This window comes from Calidris pugnax, unplaced genomic scaffold (assembly GCF_001431845.1).
Source record: "Calidris pugnax isolate Ruff unplaced genomic scaffold, ASM143184v1 scaffold36, whole genome shotgun sequence".
NCBI classification, from domain to species: domain Eukaryota; kingdom Metazoa; phylum Chordata; class Aves; order Charadriiformes; family Scolopacidae; genus Calidris; species Calidris pugnax.
This window is the reverse complement of record NW_015090825.1, coordinates 3,180,624-3,202,844: the sequence shown is the minus strand read 5'-3', so window position 1 is coordinate 3,202,844 and position 22,221 is coordinate 3,180,624. Positions and strand designations below refer to the sequence as shown.

The window sequence follows — 22,221 nt, the reverse complement described above, 5'->3', positions numbered from 1 at the left end:
TTCCTTACACATAAAAATAATCTTCACCTCTTCAGCTCTCCTACAACCCCTGGCTTTCTGTGCCCACAGAACGTGAGAGAGGAGGATTTGGCAGGTGGTGGCGGGAGGAGACTTTGCCCAGAGATTTCCATTCTTTGATGTGATTATGCAATCACTGCACACCCCCACTGTGCATCAGCAGCTATTATGCAGCAGCTGCATAATCAGGCGTTTATTGGAAGAGGTGGGGACGAAGAAGGCCACATGTTTGTCCCCTGTGTTCCCTAATGGTAAAGGATGAAACAATTGGAAACAGCATTGTGTGATTTTTTTTTTTTGATGTGCAGCTGTTGGCTCGTGTTTTCTGACTGCTCTGCAAGTCTGACAAGAATGCGATGCGAGGAAAATGTGATGCTTGGATGACAACAACCCCATAAAATGCTACAGGTGTGGGGAAGCATGGCTGGAAAACTGCCCAGTGGAAAAGGATCCAGGGGTGTTGGTTGTCAGTAGGCTGAATATGAGCCAGCAGTGTGCCCAGGTGGCCAAGAAGGCCAACAGCATCCTTGCTTGTATCAGAAATAGTGTGGCCAGCAGGACTAGGGAAGTTATAGTCCCCCTGTAGTCAGCACTGGTGAGGCCCCACTTTGAGTACTGTGTTCAGTTTTGGGGCCCTCAATACAAGAAAGATATTGAGGTGTTGGAGCATGTCCAGAGAAAAGCAACAAAGCTGGTGATGGGTCTAGAGCACAAGTCTTATGAAGAGCGGCTGAGGGAACTGGGGTTGCTTAGTCTGGACTAAAGGGAGGTTCAGGGGAGAACAACTACCTGAAAGAAGGTTTTAGCGAGGTGGACGTCAGTCTCTTCTTCCAAGTAACGGGTGATAGGACAAGAGGAAATGGCCTCAAGTTGTGCCAGGGGAGGTTTAGATTGGATATTAGGAAAAATTTCTTGACTGAAAGGGTTATTAAATATTGGAACAGGCTGCCCAGGGAAGTGGTTGATTCACCATCCCTGGAGGTATTTAAAAGATGTGTAGATGTGGCACTTAGGAACATAGTTCACTGGTTTACTTGGCAGTGCTATGTTAACGGTTGGACTTGATGATTTTAAAGGTCTCTTCCCACTTAAATGATTCCATGATTCTGTGAAAACTGATGTTAGTATGAGTCTTCTGGGAACACAGCCTCACACATTCCCCAGATAAATCAGATTTTAAAGTACCATTCTCCTTAGGGACAGTTTTGGGGCCCTCAATACAAGAAAGATATTGAGGTGTTGGAGCATGTCCAGAGAAAAGCAACAAAGCTGGTGATGGGTCTAGAGCACAAGTCTTATGAAGAGCGGCTGAGGGAACTGGGGTTGCTTAGTCTGGACTAAAAGGAGGTTCAGGGGAGAACAACTACCTGAAAGAAGGTTGTAGCGAGGTGGACGTCAGTCTCTTCTTCCAAGTAACGGGTGATAGGACAAGAGGAAATGGCCTCAAGTTGTGCCAGGGGAGGTTTAGATTGGATATTAGGAAAAATTTCTTGACTGAAAGGGTTATTAAATATTGGAACAGGCTGCCCAGGGAAGTGGTTGATTCACCATCCCTGGAGGTATTTAAAAGATGTGTAGATGTGGCACTTAGGAACATAGTTCACTGGTTTACTTGGCAGTGCTATGTTAACGGTTGGACTTGATGATTTTAAAGGTCTCTTCCCACTTAAATGATTCCATGATTCTGTGAAAACTGATGTTAGTATGAGTCTTCTGGGAACACAGCCTCACACATTCCCCAGATAAATCAGATTTTAAAGTACCATTCTCCTTAGGGATTTCAGTTTGGCTTCCTGTGCAGACCTAACTTCCCATGCAGTGACTCTTGTTTTTATTCCATGAGGCCCCCTTGCCAGTTTTAGAATCACAAGTAATGGGTATTATTCTGCATTTCAATACACTTTCTCGGTGAATTGCCAACTCTGAAAGGAAACGTACACTTAGGTGAGATGAATCCCACTGTCAAACTTCAGCTGGTTAAATGTTAGTGGCTTGTATAAGCTCATCTTCCAGCATAGTGTTAAAAAAAAATCAATGAAGAGAAGCTTCCAAGTGATTCAATCCATCCTAAGAGAGGTAGCATGAATAGTCTTCTGGAAATGCCTCTTTCAATGTGTTACTGAGGATGCCTAAACAGGTAGTAGATACTTGACTTTTAGATGGCTAAACTGACTGAGATTAATCCTGCTCTTAATTGCCAGTCAAGATTTGTATAAATTGATCTTCCAGGTATTGGATCTTTTGCTGTCTTAGTTTGCTACAGTTCTCTATTGTCTCAAATCTCCTTGCCATGAAGAATTTACAGGCTGGGATCAAATTGCCTTTTGATGTTATTTTAGCCTTGAGCTTCTTAAACTTCTCACAGTTTGACAGCCTTTCCAAAAGCCAGACAAGCTCTGCAGCTCTTTTACCCATCTGCCATTACAATTTTTTCAGCTACAGGCCCTAGTGAAGGTGACGTTTTCCTCTAGCAGACTCACCGCTGCCAGTGAGGTAACAGCTCCAATTGCCATCTCCTCTTTATATACTCAAGAATTTCGTTAGCTTCCTTACCCCTCATACTCTATAGGAAATCGATGGTGGGTAGTTACCTATTGTATTACTGGATATTTCAAATGGTTCCAGGACATTCTGTAACAGAACAGTAGAGAGTGACTTGTGCCGTTACCTGAACCTTATGTCTGTGTTTCTACTACATAACATAAAATGTGCAATCTTAGTTTTGTGAGGCAGGAACTTTGCCCAGGTAGGTATGTCAGACACCAAAGTAGAGTATGGTATAATCAGTCTTTAAGAGCTAGATTACAGCTTGTTGTATATTTGATCTTTGTAATGCATTTGCAAATTTTGATTGATAGAACTGCAGGAGGGTCCTATGTAGAAACTGGATGCAGTGCCAAGTTTGTGAAACGTTTAATGACCCCTTCATCTTCTCTTAGACAGTCTACTAGTGCCAAAGCACTAGATTGCATGCTGCACTGTGTGAGCAAATCTACTCATGAGCTTCCATGCAGTCTCCTCATAGTATGTCAGGTAAGGTGCAAAACCCAACTAGAACAACAGTGTTCATGTATGTTTGTGTGTAGAGCAGGTTGAAACTGGGTCTGCTGGAGGACAAACCTACAGACTTCTACATGCCTCCACAGTTTAAGGATTACTGCCTCCTAGATATGAAGGAGGCAAGATCCTCTGGAAACTGCAAATTGAGACTGGGGACGGAGGGCAATTTCTTCCTCTTACAGTATTGCGAAATTTACAAAATTTTACACAAATTACAATAATGGAAGTATTTTCAAATACTTTCAGTGTGGCCCTCGGCAACTAGATAGGCTTTTCTGTTTCATCTGTCAAATAGAAGTTACAAAACTTGATTAGCTCATATAAGCACTGTGTGGATAAATACACCACAGCCTATTAAGAACTCATTTACTTTTATAGTACGTAGGAACAGCGCTAACTGCAGCTATAGCCAGTGGTCAGGAGGACTGCCTTTACGAATGATAGGGAAATACCAGCTAATCCCATAGCTAATTTTTATTCATTTTGTTTTTTAAACATTCTAGACCATGCTTTCATCAATCTAAATAGAATAAAGGGAAAAAGAAAATGAGGCAGAGGTCATCCTCAGAGGTGAAATTTATTAGTCTAACAAACACTGGCAGATTAGGACTTAAAATTTTAGGGACAGGGTTTAGTGGTGGTTTTGTCACCATTAGGTTGATGGTTGGACTTGATGATCCTAATGGTCCCTTCCAACCTAGACAATACTATGATTCTATAATTCTAAAATGGGAAGGTGTGGATTACTCTTGCCACTAGTGCTAGACAAGCTCTTTCGTCTGTTATCTCACTTGCCTCCTATAAAACCTACTCCTACAAAACCTACCCTTTACAGTCAGCATCATCTTGTGGCCTTTCTTAAGTATGGTTGTGGGACTGCTTCAGGTATTTTGCTTTATGTATTCCCAGGGAATAGACAGGAAGAGTCAATCTGAGCAAGAGTTGGCAAATTCCAAACCAAGTTTATTTTTCTTTTCAATAGCATCACAATTTGGTTGTATTTTTAACACATCCATAAAAATGCATCCACCTTTTTGTCGTCTTTTAGTTGTTCATGCAAAAAGTGGGGCTCTTTTTAATTGGGATGACATTTTTTGTTGTGAGCTCTCAGAGACTTCAGTGATTAGTAAAAAAAATACAAAGTCAACTCCCAGCTCCTCATGTAATTTTCTTTAAAATAGCTTAAAATGCAAATTAAGCTGTTGTTTTTCTAGTTGATTTCTGTTGTCAACTTCAGCAGCGTAAGAGAAGTTTGGGAGGTTTTTGGTGATCGAAAAGGGTGAACTCTGCCTGCTTTCCAGTCACATTTTCTTTAGAACATTGGAGGTGAGTGTGTGCTGGAGGTGAGCTGTTGCCACAAGAATGCTGAAAGGTGCTGGGTTCAGCAGCTCCCTATGACTCACCACTTTTCAGAGATGAGAAGTTGGGAATGCAATAGAAAGTAACTTGCCTCCCTCGTCTGCGTGACTGATTAAAATCTGTATCGCTAATCAAGGCAGAATATAGCTAATGACTGTTTAATTAATTTACTGTATTTTCTGATGAAGCTCACTGCAATTACTTTTCCACATGCCGCTACACGATAGTAATGATTTTCAACAGACAGGAGGCAGCCCGTGTAGCGTGTGTCAGCTCTCAGAGCAGCGGCGCTTTAATGACTGCGAGGAATTGCTCTAATGCAGAATTCAGCTCAGAGATATGATTAGCTAGTTAATACGCGCAATCCAATGATAGCTAGTTAATCCCATTAGCTAGTTAATACGCACAATGCAATTTTGTGCATAAACGACTGGACCACCAGTCCTTCAGAAAGAAAAATTGTAGCTGGACTTTGTGACTTGAGCCCAGCAGTCACTGTCCTGCCAGGTGAGGGCACAAACCCCTGTGCAAATGGTTATGTCTCCACAATCATTGTGCCTCTGAGACTCTTTGGAGCCTAAATAAAAGTTACCAATAGATACAAACACCAGGAAACAGATTACTCTGTTGGGAAGTAAAGTGAGGTAGCTTCCTTATTTATTTCACACATAACCGCTTTTTTCAGTTGTTTTTACTCTCCCGTTTTTTATGATGGGTGTCCAGTTTCCACCACTTATTCTTTTGATCCTGCTCTGGGGAGGCTACAAAGTTGTGCTGATTAAACTAATTTATCTGATGTTTAAAGTAATGTATCTCTCTTGTTCTCTTTTGGGATCATGTTATCACCTGACATGGGATTAACAGCAGCATGTGTTCCAGTGACCGTTGTCATATTCCTGCCGTTTAATGTCTAAAACTCATTTTATTTCTTTAGCATTTCTTATTTCCAAGAAACTTTTTGTAGATAGTGGATTTCAAAGTCTTTTCAGAGGCACGTTTTTTTCTGCAGTGAATAGATTTACTTCACAAGCACGTTGTAGATATCTGTATATATGTATTTATGACAGCGTTGATCATGTAACTTCTCCAAAACCTTTTAAGTTCTTGAAAATTGTTTGGTGATTGACATCAGTGTTCTCTCATGCCTTAATGAACAGTAAAATGACTCTAATGTTTCTCAAATTTCAACGCTTTTTGATCTGTTTCGCTTTTGAGACTTAAACAGCCATGTATCTGATATATTTCTAATGATCAACAAACTGACTGTGTCTAATTGCTGGCCTTTTCTTGAACTGTGCAGTGAAACATCATTATAAAACCAAGGTCATACAAACACGTTTTATCACTTTTCTGATGAAATGCCTAATTGCTTGCTGTGGTTGTCTTCGTCACGATCTAATCAGGGAACAGTGACAATAAAAGTAATGATGTGGTAAATCCTTGACCTCAGCTCTCACTGCAAATAATTGTCTGACATTGTTACCATTTATGGTCATATATTCAGCATTATCACATAAGCTTTTGATGATTTCATTATTGTCTGGTATTCCATAGTATGCCATTATTTCATGTAGAAATTTTAGCATACTCCAAAAGTTCTTCTGCAACCCCATAAAAGGATTATTTATTATACGTGGATTTTTGTTTAATAATAACTCTGAGAATAATAAATTAGTCTGAACATGATCTTCAGCTCTACTACCTGCTTGTACCTCCATGAGTTAGAGAGTTAATTGTTTCTTGACATCTAAAATATATTTTGGGAGTTGATTTTCCAATACACTAAAAGCAATGGGATTTTACTTCAGAGACTCTTTTTTTATTCTTCTTCATTGTCACTTCTGTTAAAAGCACTGATTGTACATAAATAGTTGTTTTGCAGGTGGTTTAGTAGTTCTCTGGGGCATAGTCTACTTAAGATGGACAGTATTCTGTTCATCATTTTCTTTCTTTTTTTTACCTTTTTTGAAAAGTGCTTTCTTTCAGTTCAGAACTCTGAGCTACACTAAACCTCCTACTTAGAAAACCTGTTGCAACTTTGGATAAACACAGGAAAGCTTGCCTGGTTACATTTTTAACTCCAGCTCCTTAACACCTCCCCTTTTATTTCTTCTTCTACTTGCAATATATTCTCCATTTGCTTGTTCATCTGCTTTGTTTAGTCTCTAAAAAATTAAAAACAATTAGTTAAATTTAATCAACGTAATAAGAGTTTTGGTCCCTGCGAGTTAAAGCTTTAATACAGCCAAGACTGCATAATTCAATACAAGGTACGGGAGCTACTTCATACCATTGCCTTTGCTAGTCTAGATTCAGCTACTCTTAAAAGCATGTCAGAGACAACCAGGCTGATTTGCAGTGACATTTGTATTAACAGATCTAAATCAGGAGTAATTGTGAGCGTCTGACAACTTTTTAACTGCAAATGTGAGAGTGAAATCAGCCAGCCTGGACCCCTTTGAGGTGCTATTGAGAGAAAGGGCCAGACTGCCTGAGTGTATGTGGGTATGAAACTCAGCTGTTGCACTTTCTCTGTGACACTTGAGAATCTAAGTGAGGAGCTTTAGAGAAACCTCGCTATTTTATTTTTCAGTGCATACATAAAATGTGTAAAATGTCCTATTACAATTACTATCAAGCACTGGGCACCTAAGAGGATGTAAGGGGTAGGAGTTTTCTAGCTACTAAAATAATTACAGAGTCTTTTAAAATTAAGTGGTTTCTACTGTGACAAAGAAGATGGAATTGGTTGATAAAACTTGGGATGTGACACTCATTCCTGTGTGTGATGCTACAGTGTTTGTGACATTATGCAGTGCAATTGTGGGCTTAACTGGAGTCTTCTGACTTCGCACAATTTTACGCTGCTATCTGCTACTTCAGTAGTGTTATTCCAAATTTGTTGTAACATAGATGAGGTAATGATCTCACTTCAAAAAAATTCTACTCAAAATATATAAGAAAATTTAAATATGGAAGATGTTTAGAACTGGTTTCAAGTATTTTTACTGGCTTTCATTTCTCTGTGTGCAGAGTTCATTTAGCAGTAGTCTTCAGACAACCTTTTAACTACTCACTTCTGTTCTAATTGCTATTTTCTGACAATTCGTTACCACATTTAAGTTAAATCACTTTAACTGTACAGTATATTTAAAAGAAAGCCTTTCTGATGAATGTGACAGTCCCAATTTGATGGGAAGGCTGAGAAACAGCCAAAATAGGGAATATCAATCAGCCTATATCCAAGGAATCTGCAGCTAACAAGAATGTAGAGAAATAAATGTTGCAATATGGGGTCTATAATTTACAGGGCAAAAGGAAAAGAAGAATAAGGCATGAAATGAACAATATGTATTACATATGTATCAACAAAAGAGGGAGTGTCTATTAATATGCAAGAAGATTGCCTATATTCAGACTGAGGGGGACAGAAACCTTCGATATTGGTTTAGCTTCACATGCTAATAGTGACTTTATAAATACAAGGAAGGAAGAAAGCAAGGAAGTACTCAGTAACTTATGTATCTTGAATTATTTATATTATTATATATATTATTATTATAATATTACTTATATTATTTAAAAATCAAACCTAAATCTTCCCATTTATTTGTATGATTATAGGAGGCCAGGCAGGAGAAGGAGTACGCAATGCCAAACGAGTTGCAGCATCTGGCTCTTGTAAGACCAGAAAGTGATTTCCTTAGCTGTGGTTTTTTTTAAAAGCAATTTCTATTTTTACAGTTATTCAGTTCCTAGCAAATAGATCAGAATGTTTAGAGGAAAACATATTCAACAATATCTGTTATTCTAACTCAATATATTTTGAAAGGAATGGAGGTGCACACATAATGTTGCCCAACACACCTACTGTCTGTTACAAGACAGATTCTCCAGATGATGTTAATTCCCAGAGAGCTCTTTTATTAAAGCAACATACAAGTATTCAATTTAATTGCTTTCCATCTTTTTTAAAAAACTATTGGTGCTCTGGTTTTCCATAGTTAGTTGAGTATAATTTAAAAATCTAAGTAGGGGCTGGAAATGAAAACCATGCTTTGCCCTGTGATGCAAAATTTTGCCTCTTTAAAATAGTATTATCGTTATTTCTGTTTAATGTAGCACTTTGCATATATAAATTTAGAATCTTTCTTATTTTCAAGACACTTAGAATGGAAGCAGGCAGATTTTGTTCACTTTGTTACTGTAAATGTCTGGCCACGTTCACGCTGCACAGCTGACCCGCTTCAGTGCCAATGTCCCAGTCTAGGTGACAAAGGCAAGACTGCATGTGCAGCTCTTAGAAATTACTGAAGCAGAGGACCTACTGAATGTGGATATTTTGCTCCAGTGATGGTCTCTATCCTGTTTAAAACTTGGTATCAATTTGATATTTCACGTAGCCTTTTTAGCCACCAGCGAAGTATTTATTGCCTGTGTTTTTTTGCACAGTTGCTGTGGACGTGCTCAGTTACCTGCTGGCTTCTAAACTTCTAAACCAATATTTTTATAGGCTTTTTTCTCTCTTTGTTTATAAGTGCTTTGGTAGTCATTTGAAGAGGTGTCAAGTAGCAGGTGAATAGCAGCAGGCTAAAAACTATTCTATTTGTTGTCTGAAAGACAATGTGACCCAGAGGAATTCACAGCAAAAGCAGACTGCAACATCTAATAAGGGGAAGTAAAATAGACTTGCCTTCGTCTAATCCATTCCAACTGCATAAAGGAAATAAGCACAGGCTTACCCTGCTGGGCTGATGCTTTTCCCAATTCTGGACAACCAGCAGGTTTCCGAAAGCGTGAGTCATGTAGCATAACATATATGATCACACACAGAGCAGACACCGCCTTTGTGTGCCGCTGTGCAGAGAGGCGGGGAACAGAGAAGCAAAAGTTAGACTTGAAGATAGCTGTCCCTGTGATTTGCATCCTCGATGGAGGTGGGGAGGAGTATAACATCACCACAGCAAGGCAGAGAGATCATGTTCATGTATTGCCCTCTCACATCTAGAATACAGCTACAAAGAATCTGGAGAAACTCTGCCAGGCTGCCCTGGCCCAGACTTCCTTTTATGTGATCGTCCTTACTAGTCTGACCTTTTTTAGGCATTATTAATTAACAATATTCCCGTAATTGTGAGAACAAGCTTTTTTCGGTAGTCAGGATTTTGATTCCTCAACTTACAATATTTCATTTTATCACCTCCCAGGCTTGTACTTTGTTGAGCAGTAGTTAAGATTTGCCTGCTCCTTGTTGCTGTTTGTTTTCCAGCCATTAAAAACTTGCTCAGGCTAACCAGACTGCAGATTTTTACATGGGTCAGTGAGCACGGAAGGGTCCAGCTCATGCACCTCGGCCATGACCTGGAGGAACCACCCTGAGGCAAGCCACAACTGTTTCAAGTTCATTCACTTGCGGTCTGTGACGGTGTTTGGGTTGCGGGAGGTACATCCACCAGGACCTTCAGACCACACAGGCCTTTGGACAGCCCTCAGATGGTTTCCATACTAAAGAAGAAATCAACATTAGTTGGGCCGCAAAATCCATACACTACATCATGAAGCAACATTAGCCTAAATTGGGCTCGATGTTTCAGAGATTAATGATTTTCCTGCCTGTCCTTGCACAACACTGCAAGCCCTCTGCAGAGCAGCCAGCAGCATGTATAATGGATTCCAGACTTCTTTAGTTATAATAATATTATGGCTATACATGGTCCTCTTTGTCTCAAGCAAATAATAAAGTGAACTGCTCTGACAAAATGTTTAAACATTTTGGGGATGGTTCTACCCACTATATGCTATGACTTGCTTGATTTTTCTCTCTGACATATCCATTTCAGTCATCAGTTTCATTGCCAATTCACAGCATTTAAACTAGAACAAGAACAGAAATGATAAAATAAAAAGCACTTGCATATCTTTTTTTTTTTTATCCAGGAAGATCCCAAATTGCTTAACAAACTATTGGTTGATCCTGCTGTCAGTTTTCTGCAATAAGGATAACTAAAGTCTTCAGTGCTGCTGAGATTCTTGATGTGCAAGAATCACTTAATAATTATCATCATGTAGTGTCTTCTAGAATGGGCATGGTTTTTAACTGTATTAGGATAAATGTAGTACAGGAAGCTAACAACTTCAACACCTGTCATCATGAAAACCTGCAAACTCTTTTGGGAAACATTTTTAACAGCATTTAATTTTTTATGCCTGGAATATATGCGTATTTCACAGGATTAAAAAATCTATTTTGTATTTTCAAAAAGCTTGTCTGTAAAGAGGAACTGTTCTTATGTTATGATACCACCAACAAGTGTGTTTGTGAGGTGCTAAAGAAAAATGCTTATTTTCTCTATGGAGGGAAAAGCTGGGATAAGTTTAGGACACATTGAAAAAGCCAATACAAACTAAAAAGTTGGTTTTATAGACTAGAAAAATGCCGTTACCAAAACATCTAAAGGGTGTCATCATAGATTAGGCAATTTTAAAACCAGTGATGGAAATGACAAATCCAGTAGCTTCATTGCACTTCTTCACTGATAGTTCAATTGCATTTTGAGAAGATGGTACTGAGGTCATCCATCAAATATAAACTGCAGCAGAGCCAGACTCTGAAACTAAGATTAATTTCTATGTGGCAAAATTACCATATTTTCAGGTATATAACCTGCAGATTATCTAATGGAGAAATAAACAGCTAGGAGATCTCCTTTTCCTGTCTTAACAATTGTTGTGGTACCCAAGTTTCTCATTTTCTGAGAGAGCTGGATACTCAAAAACCTCTTTCATATGTTAAACACCTCACCCGTGACCAGCAGAGCCTACTACCTTTTTCTTGGTAATTTTATGTAGCCAATTCAGACCAAGTCATCCATGCACTTAGTTTAGGGGTTGCGAATTTCAAAAGTTGCAGGTTATAAGTTTGTAAATATGGCATCTCTTGTAGCATTTTACATGCTAAAATACAAGGGACAACTATGGTTTTGCTACGGAAACATCTAGTTATTTTTGCACTGAGCAATGACAGGATTAGGGAAAAAAGAAATGATTTTATGAGAACTAAGAGAAGCACAGACAAACAGTTATCTGGGGAAGGGTTGAGGGTTACTGGAGTGACTTATCAATGCTCATCTCCTGCGAACACAGGAAAAGGAGCATATGGGATATGCTCACCTGATCCTAACATACATTTCCCTCTTAATGCTTCAAAAAAAGCAAAGAAACAGAACAACGAAAGTCAGTAACGGAAAGTGACCAAGAATCCTTCAAGATATATTGAATAGTTTCCTTAAATTTGTAATGGTGTGGCAGAATTATCAAGTGGTATAACCAGGCTAATATTTTTATGTTATATAGATATATATTCATGTAGTCATTACATTTTTATATATACACATACATGTACGCACATATATATGAAGCTACAATACAATTATAATGCTACAAACATTGGTCTTAACCTGTATAGCAATTCTGACTGAAGACTTGGAACTCAGCGTGCAAAAAAGCTGAAGGAATTAGAAGAAGGAAAAGTGAGAGGAAGTGAAGAAGTGAAGAGTGCTTACAACTAAGCACAAGCAAGTCTCCATCTTAAGTAGTTCTTGCTCTTCTAATTGTACAAGGCCTGCTAGAATGCCCCTTAAGTCTGACCTGCACTGGATACAACCAGTACCAGCTACCGTGCCAAACGACCTCCTCTTTCACTGAGCCTTGTCCTTGGCTCCAACAGTCACATCTTTTCTATTACAAGAACCTATTTGCTCTAGATTTCAACCCTATTTGCTCTAGATTTACACTTAAAGGACAACTTATGAAATAAAAGGACTACTGCTATCATCATTTCATCTGCAACACAGTGCTACTCAAAGATTTCAGACCAAGATCAACGTTCTGGCTTTACATGCTCTACAGGGTCAGGAACTGTTGTTATCTTTTTCACCCTACTCATTCTTAGATCACTTTATTTTGCCAGAACTCAGCACTCAGCCCTCTGGAACATTTCTAAAATACACTGGTGACTCTGTACCCGTCCAAGTCTTCATGCTCCCTTGCCCAGAAAAAAAGTCCCCTCCTTTCTTGACACCTTGTTTAGAGCATCAATTTTTTCAGTTCTCTTCCTTTGTTTCTGTTTTCTTTGGTAAAAACAGTCCAAAATAATTCAATGTCATTTTGTCCCATGCCTGTCAGTGTTTAGTTTCTTCTATTTATATTGCATGTTCTGCCTCTTCCTGAAGTATCTGTTTCCCATTTGGTCTGGTTTTGGTTTGGATTTTTCTTTTCTTTTGGGGGGTGGGGTGGGGGGAGTGTGGTGTTTTGTTTTTGTAGCATTTAAATTTACAGTAGCCTACTTGTGTCACACTGTCAAATGAGATCAAGCTATGTTTTTTTGGCTCCGCATATAAAAAACCTAACCTGTTTTTTATGTTGTTTCTGTGTCTCATGCCTCAAATAGTGTGGATTTGTGACATCTCGCATTGAGGCTGTTTCAGTGCTGCTATTTATATGATCTTTTAAAACCAGACCAACAGATACATAGATATACATAGCAATTAGTCTTTGGCATGAGACTAAACTTAATTTTGTAATGGTTGATGTGGAACAAAGATTTGAAGTTTATTTATACCACAGAGTAGTACAACTATTTAGCACTGAAAAATGGCAGCATCTATTTTTCTGAGAACAGTATTAAAAAATTACTTAAGAGATTCCAGAGTAAGACAGTTAATAATATAAAGAATTATGTTCTAGAAATCGTGCTATTCAGCCTGAATTTGCAGGCACTTTCAAATACAGGTGAGAACAACAGAGTCAAAAAATATATCACAATATGGCTTAACTTACTTACCAGGCAGATGTACTCTGAAAAGACATCAGGGGCGGGCTTAAAGCATCTCCTTTTAAAGTATGTACTGTCTGTGATGTTTGAGGCTGTGGCTGAGTTTGAGGCTGCGTCTCTGGCTGAGGCTGCGTCTGTACTTGGCTTGGGTCCTGAGCAGGGTTCATCCATCGGCTCTGTCCCGGTGTCATCCACTTCCCCTGGATTCCCCACCGTGCCAGGTAAAATTTGCAAATATCATAGTTCATTGAAGAGTAATATAAAAGGTCCAGTACCAGCAAGATCACCACAAAAAAGCCATAGATCCACACTCCTAACAGTGCACTGTAGTTGCTGTGAAAGAAAAAAAAAAAAAGAAAACAAAAAAGTTCTCTCATATATCAATAACAAGTCACAGGTTGTTTGTTTCTTTAAATATATAAATATAATATATAGATGGATGAAACAAAAATTTTGTTCTAAAGCATGTGTCATTAAAAAATATTTATTTCTTTCAATCTAAATACTGCTATACGCATGTCATGAGAGGTGTTTAAAAATTAAGGCCACCCATCTTACGAACATTTTTATTTCTCCCTCTTACCTGTGTATTTTTATCAGCACATTAATTGGGTGTACAATTAGCTTCAATGCTTTAAGTGAGACCAGTAATATGTACAGGGTTGATGGGTATTATGTCTTATTCTGCAGATTTTCACCCCCAGAGAGTCACTGAAAGTGACAGGGCATTTATGAGAGAGGGTTAACCATACGGAAATATGCTATAATAATTGAGACCGAGGGGTATCTATAGTATTGAAAACATTCACTGTTGACATGCATTATAAACTACTTACCTTAAAAGGTGTTTAATGTGCTTAGATTTGCTCTGAATTAATTATTACCAGATACAGAAGATACTAGTATAAGTATAGGCTTTCAAAAGCAACTGCTAAAGATCCCTTAGTTTTCTGGGAATAAATTTAGGAAGGAAGAACATGGACAAGATCATATTATACAATACACTCCACAGGAAGGAAAATATGTACTACATTTATACGTATATGTTAGTGTAGTTATAATGTGTATATATAGGTAAAGGCCACGAAAATTATCATCTGCTGACATGGTGCACGGAGCTGTAAAGCTCTGACAGGTGACTAAAGATATTAAAAGAAAGGGGAGGGGAAAAAGGAGGAAAAGGTATAACGGGTCAAGAATTTGGAAATCAAGAAGGGGAAGAAGTGCTAAAGCTCTGCTGAAGATGCAGTATTATTAAAAGTAAAAATCACTGTCAGGTGCAAATACAGTTTGGATTGCAATCTGTGTGAGTGGGGAGGATGAGGTCAGAACAGAGAAGGAAAGAACGGGGCAAGAATGAAATTGGTAGGAATACAGCGAAGGCAGCTGATCTAGACCTAAGAGCTAATGTGACAGTATGAGTACCAGAGACTTCAAAAATAAGAGCAGGCAGAAGGGATACTAGTAAAAAAAATGACATTAGGAAGACAGTCGTGGAGAAAAACGCCACTGAAGTAAGAAGCAAGTCCCATCTACATGAACCTGAACTTACGTGCATAAAATTGAACACACACTCAAACCATGCTCTGTTTCACAGATATTCACAGAAACTTTGGGGGAATATGCTTTATCCCAACATTGATCAAAATGGAAGTGCTATGAGAAGAAAAAAGGCTGAGAAGACGTACTAATGACATAAGCCATAAAAGGTATTTTGACAGTTTAAAAGCATGTCCCAAACCTTCTTGGATCTAAAATGTTTCAACTCTCTGCTTTGAACTTTCACTTCCATTTGAACTTTTGTATGACTCTTTCCTTTTATACTTTAGAAAAATCAGGATTTGAAACAAGAAATCAGAATTTTAATTTCTGTGTTGCTGCCAGCCAGCACTCAAGGAGACTGATTCTCCTCTCCGGGGAATGATTTTTCCACTACACAGATATAACACACTTAGATTAAATGAGGTTCCATAGCAAATAACCATAAGTAACAGGAGGAAGGTCAGAGCTATTAACGAGTCTCATTCCTGTATAAGTTTAGAATGATGTAAGCCTTGGATTTTAAAAAATTTTTCAGGAAATTTCCAGGCAAATTGGGAGTAGACAAAACACAGTGCTTCTGAAAACCCTTAACTCCAGAGTCTCTGCCTCTACTAAAGACTTAGACATGCATGTCTAACGTCACACAACAGTGGGTATTATATATTATAATGCATTAAAATCTTTACAATCCAGGCACTTGAAAGTATAACAGGATCTGGTTAATCCAGGCTTCCCAGCAGTGCTATTCTTGACTTTCAGTGGATTTATACCTATTGGGGTAAACTCTTCTATCTTCTGCTAGTATAAATCAAAGAGAAGTGAAAGCTGGAGAAGTCAGGAAGAAATCCACTATAAAAAATCCAATTCTTCTTCATCACTAATGCAAATAGTATCCATTTTATGAATAGGTGAGCTGCATTTGATCCATAGTAAGAATAAAAATATTAGAAAACATGTTATTTTTGTTTTGGCAACAGTGTGAGAGGCAGGAACATTTCTTAGGGTTAACTCAAAAGAATTTGTTTGTATTTTAGGTATTTAGTTTTACTCATCAAAATTTTGGTTAGCAAAAATTAGAGCTATTTTGAGTGCTCCAGTTTAAAGCAACAATTTATTAATCATGCCATATGTGAGTTATCCATCTGCTCCTTCTAAATAACATCTGTTTCTCACAAGTACAAAAATGAAAGACTGCTTTATTTTAATTAACAGACAGTGGGACAACAGCATTATCAAAAGGTCCTTCTGAAAAATCCCAAGCCAAAGTAATAAGTAGTATGTTTTGTACGCATAGGGAAATTCCATACTTTGATGTTTTCTGTTTCTCAAACTATTAAGATGGTAGAAGATGTTAATTTTGCTGATGGCTACTAATTATAGTAAAAATTAAAATGTCTCTACAAATTAAGAAGATGCCATAATGAGAAAATAAACAATCTTTCTTACACTGTATAACAGTAAGATCAGAGACACAGAAAAGAACTGGGAATCAAACAACTCTTAGGACTTGCTCTCATTTCATTGAACTGAATGATTTGATTGTAAAAATTTCATCTTGCAATCTGATTTTCCTGTACTTTTGTGTGGAAGTTTCATTTAATGAAGTGTGAACAGATTCCACATTTACTGAGATTCAAATTTTAGGAGTTAGTTCTTTCACAGGGACAATCCAGTATAGCAAGTTGTTTTCCCTTCCCCAGCTGGAAAGCTTGCCCTGCCCTGCTAGTGCTGCCGCTCATCCCAGTCAGTCATTTTGGAGGTTTCTGTTTAGGTTCAACGCAAGGTTTAGCAATATAACACTAAAATAACTTCTAAAGCTATGTTGCTAGTCCTCTGCTGCTGCTGCCACACAAATACAGGAGCTAAATCCGGAGTAAAAGCTACAAGACATTTTCCTTTTAGCTCCTCTGTGAAATGGGGTAACTCATGGACCTATAAAAAAAAGCTTAGGAGCTCATTATTTTAAGATACTTTGTCTTTTAAAGAAATACGATGTATATATGGTATAGCCTTGATACAGAGACCACTTATGTAAATGGCAGGTTTGCTCTGACTTCAGGGAGCCTTGAATTGGGCTGAGAACTACTACTTTACTATCCATCTCCTTCTACTCCATCTACAGAATCCTGTTTAGGATTTCCTCTATCATCCCTACACATAAATGAAAGGACAGGTTCTTTTATTATTATTCTTACCCATGTGATTGCTTACATCTAATTCCTTAACTTTTTGAGACAGATCACAAGCAGGTCAGGACCAGGCTATATTTTTTTTTTAGAAGAGTTTGTTGTTTTTTATGTGCAGCACATGAAGAGAAAATAATTCATTTTGGGAATTCAGGATTAAAAACCCAACAAATCAAAACAATTGTGACCAGAATTCTACGTTGCAGAGTTTCAATGTAGGCAGATGGCCATGGAAACTGTTTCTTTCCCTATTCTCCTTAAACTGAGCTGTTACAGTAGTAAGGTGTTGCCCCAAGGAAATGCAAGCTTACACCGTAGCAAATGCCCTGATACTTCGAACACTGAGGAAATCTGTGCCATTTTTGCACATACACTTTAAATGTGATTTTTTTTCCTCCCCATTTTGTTTTTACTGTTATCTCAAGGCCTTTCCTCAATCCTGTGTTTTCCTGCAGAATCAGTTCCTGTACTACCTAAGAGCTCTTCCCAGCTAAATTATACCTTTTTGCTACAGTTGGTAGAAGAATTTATTTTTTTTTTTTTTTCTTCTTTCTTGTAAAGATTACTTTCTGGGAGATACTTAAGCAAATGCCAACTCTGCAGGGGACATGCTGTACATGGAGAAAGATAGTGCTATTCTATCCTCACATTGCTTTCAGTGCAATGCTGTCGTGTGGTGTGCAAAAGCCATTCAACCTTGAAAAACTGGAATAACAGATAAGGAAAAACATGGATGCATTACAAACTGCCATTACACTATTCCAGTATCAGATTAAAGACCCCTAGGATAGTAGTACTGCTGATAATACATCAAAACATGAACAATAGAAAATCAGAGAGTATGAATGCTAGATTCATGTGAACCCTATTTTTAAGAATACTTAAGTAACTTATTATACAATGTTATACGGAAAAATACTTTGGATGGCATAACTTTTCTTGTCTGTGACACATCATTGGTATTTCTATATTTAATACTAAATGAATTGTTCACATTCAAAAATATTATAGTCTGATTAATCCGCATGATCACAAAGATATAACAGCCCAGTAATCTGCACTTATAAAAACCTAGAAATCTTTTGTTACAGTAATAGGAAAAATGTAAATAAACCTGGCTACAGTTATATTGTGTGCCTGTATAAGACAAATGTAGTTTTTCAGCTGTGCCATGACAAAGGAGTTACAAGTCACTTCATTAATTTTTTCCCTCAACTGTATTATAAACCAAGAAATTTGTTTTGATGATCGCAAGAATAGCCAAGGGGAAAAATAAACCAAATAATAATATTGAAATAAACCAAATAATAATATTGAATCACTCTTCCCTGAAAACTATAATCCTTCTCTTTTTCCAGTTCATTGCCATTCCCATGTCCTAAATAATTCTCCCCAGCCACAGTACAATAGGTTTCATCAGAATTTTTTTCAGTGGTGTGTGAAATAAGATCTAAACAAAGAGTTGCCTTTGTTACTGTAAAGTGAACCCTAGATGTATTCTAATCCAAATAAAGTTAAATTATTGTATATGTTAAATAAAGTCAGAGTGTATTAAGAAAGATGCTTTTTACAATGTGTTTAATGTAGGCATCTAGGCTTCACTTCTTTTTGCCCTTCCACAGCATATTAAAATTATCAGGAAGTTTTCTGCCTATCTCAGTGAGCTCTAGGTGAGGAAATCTCCCTCCATCTGTCTCACTACACTGGCAGAGTTTTACATAGAAAGTAAGTGTCTCTTCATTTTTCTGGCCCTGACTGATTTATCAGAAGTGATGTTTCAGGAAGGTACAAAAAGGCAATACTGGTTCCACTCTCACACTGCTCTAAGCTACATCTCTCTCCAGAAGCTTTTTATCATATTTAGCATGATTTCACATATCTTTGCAAAAGATCAGAATGTAGCTAAATTCTAGACTGAAGACATATAGTCTGCAGGTAGTTCTCCACCATGAATCTTACCAAAAAGACTATAGAGGTAGCATTTTCTCCATCACAACTGAATGAGGTGACTCACTTAAAAAAAAACAAAGACTGCTAAATGAAAATTAATATAATACATTATGCTATAAATATTTTCATTAAAATAAATACTGTGGTTCATAGAATACCAAATTAACGTTTTCCCATTGAGGAATCTGCTCACACACAACAGCCCTATAATCTGAACAGCCCTCTATTTATTTCTGTAGATATGTGTGCATGTACATGTACAGACGTGAGCGGGCAGGCAAACAGAGAATGTAGGAGGCAGAGAAATGTTCTACATCCCAGGGTATATTTTGCAATCAGACCGTACCTGTTCTTTTGTGCATGTCTGCTTTGGAAAGTGGCTGATTGGCCTTTCCATTTCAGGTGGTTGGTGAAAGGAAGAACAGAAGGGCCTTATCTTAGTAAGCTCTGGCCACAACTACATGGAGTAGCTGCTGAGATATTGGAAAAAGCCTGAAGCATTGGCTTTGGACTTGGTTGAGCTTCAGCTGGCCAGTAACATCCCAAACTCTGTGATGAAGCTGTCTGTTAGGCAGACCTGGGTGCTCATCAGCGTTTTGCAGGGTTTTCAAATTTGCTGTATGCAAGACAAAAACCTGGGAATGCGTGGGGGCAACAGACACACTACTCCATGCTTGATACTCTCTTTTTATCATGCTGAGTGTGAAGCAGTTTCTGGCTCTGTCTGCAACTACATGCACGGCCCTTCTGTACTGAGAGTTCTGTGAGGACCTCTCGTTAGGCAGGCATCCGATTAGCACAGTCATCCCAGTAATCAAAGGGGGAGCATATCCTACTTTTACCATGAATATAAAGTATGCACTGCACGGGGGCATTCCGTGGTATGAATTCCACCAGGTTGCCTGGAGGCATACATATTAGCAGAGTTGGGCAGCCCCAGGTGAGGGTGCTACCAGTCTCTAGATGGTCAACACTGCACAAAAGATGGAGAAAATGGATGCCCTTTAGTAGGTCTGTTTGACAGATTTCAAGTGTTTCTGCAGTGTTCTGTGTGGTACGTTCTTGCAAAGATCCATATTGATTTAAAGGTACCTTATACAGGTAGAGTCTATTTTTGTCTTTCTTTTACGCTATGCGGTACGCACACATCTTTATAGTAGGTGATTGAGACTTTAACACCTGTAAAGTTAGAGTATGCAACTTCTACACCTATGCAAGGTTCACTTTTCTAGGCAGAGCTGTATGAGGAGTGGTTGTTAAGGAAGATGAGAGTTTGCTGACTCCATGAGCTGGCTGCTGCTGGACACAGCTGCGGGCAGTTAAAAGAGCTGACATCAGTATTCCAGCACCGTAGCCTCCTCTCAGCCTTGCACCTGCTTCCATAGGAGTGAACGACAACACACCGACTGACTATTGCACCGCAGAAAAAAAACCCCACTAAAATCCCTATTGTAAACAAAAATCAATAGACTGGAATTCCAGTCGTATTTATCTGCCTCTTCCTTGCCCTGGAGGGACTGAGTACCAGAGTAAAATGGCAGGGGAAAGCAGACAGATCAGAATTTGACCTTGGGGGTTTACGTCAGCCGAAAGTTGCATTCTTCAACAAGAGAAATCACAGCAGATTAGTGTGGCCAGAATGTCAAATATTAAACAGGAGACAGACCAAAAGTGAAGATTTTGCCATGGTAAACAAGTAATCAGTAACAAAGATCTATTTGCTACTTATTGGTTCTTTAGAAAAAAACGTTACTGAAATTTATCTTAGAGGATTGGCCCAGCAGTACCTGGAAGTATCCCAGGTAACAGGCCAGGATACCACACAATGTTGGTACACAAGAAAATGCATTCTGTTCCTTGAGGTCAGTGACATCAGAAATTCAAAATAGTGCATTTGGGTTGATACGGAAAATGGCAACTTACTCCCTCTCTTCCCTACAGACAGCTCAGGAGTTTATTTTTACTGATACACATTTAAACATAGTTTGGATCAGACTGGGGTCAGGCTAGAGACTTTTGTAACTTTAAAATGTAACTTTATATTTATTACATTTATATGCAACTTTTACATACATACTCTACTAGGGATGTTGATAGCCCGTGTCAAAGCAAAGCAAGCAAAGCTAAAACATAATTTCTTTTAGTTCTGTAGCAGCAAAACCCTTCTAGTAATGTTTTTCTGGGGGTGCAATTATTCCAATCGCTTCCATCATTAAGCACACCTCAGTCTACGTTAGACCCAAAACCAGTTTGGTGAAGAGTACTTTAAAACTCATGTACTTACTTATGCATATATCCATCTGCGTTTCCTGTTAAGTTCATCTGCATAACAGTCTGAAATTCTGTCTCATTGCAGCAGTATTTAAATACTGTGTTGTTATGGTGACAGCAAAAGATGTAAGATTTATTGTCAGAAAGACGGGGGCAGTGAAAACCAAAGTGGTAGCGACCTTTGTAGTCCGTATATGGCTCGCAGACCCGAAAATGTGCGGACAACACTGTAAAACAAAGAACAATATTAACTTTGTGAGTCACTTGTGTTATCTGTATGTTATGAACTATAATTTTTCATTGGTTGTTGTCTGAAAAACATTAATATTTCAGAACTTTCAACATCTTAACATTTAGTACTAAAAGATTACAATATTTAGCCTCTACTTGTATTTTAAGTTTTATTGTTATTAAGTTTCTGATTACTATTATTTCTTTTAAGGGAAGAGAAGAAATGCCTTCCATGCCAAGAAGCACAAAAATACTTAGGGAAATGTTTTCACACTGCTGTTCTAAATATATGGATATCCATAAACACCCAATAATATTCATGTTTGATTCTTCTGGGATGACTTCATGGAAACAAAAAGTCTATGTAAAAACTGCAATAGAAGTTTGATGGAACTTGATTTACAATCACTGTTCTTGACAGAAAATATCTTCTCTGCTATAAAGGTAATTCTCTGATAAGGATTATTCTGCCAGAAATAGTAATCACAAAACAGTATAACAGATCTGAACAACTTTGAATCTGCAAATTGATTGAGCTAATAGAAATGCAGCTATTCCTGGTAGTTGTTACACTTCTCCTTTATTAAAATATCATGTAAATTGTTTATTACATCTCTGAGAACATTTTTCACAGAATCACAGAATCATAGTGGTTGGAAGGGACCTCAGAGATCATCGAGTCCAACCACCAAAAAAAAAAAAAAAAAAAAAAAAAAACCCCACAAAAACCACCACCCACCACCAAAACAAAAAACAACAACAACCAAACCA

The 22,221-nt window shown here is 38.0% G+C and overlaps 1 protein-coding gene across 3 annotated transcripts in view; it reads right to left on the bottom strand.

Annotated features, from left to right (window-relative positions):
• KIAA1644 (KIAA1644 ortholog) overlaps nt 1-22,221 on the bottom strand; it is a 195,387-nt gene that overhangs the window by 16,665 nt on the left and 156,501 nt on the right. For all 3 annotated transcript variants that reach the window (XM_014940049.1, XM_014940050.1, XM_014940048.1), the window contains 2 exons: nt 21,233-21,446; nt 13,280-13,603 (listed from right to left, as the gene is read on the bottom strand). In XM_014940049.1, the coding sequence (XP_014795535.1) occupies nt 13,280-13,603; nt 21,233-21,446 (538 nt within the window). The remainder of the gene's footprint in view (nt 1-13,279; nt 13,604-21,232; nt 21,447-22,221) is intronic.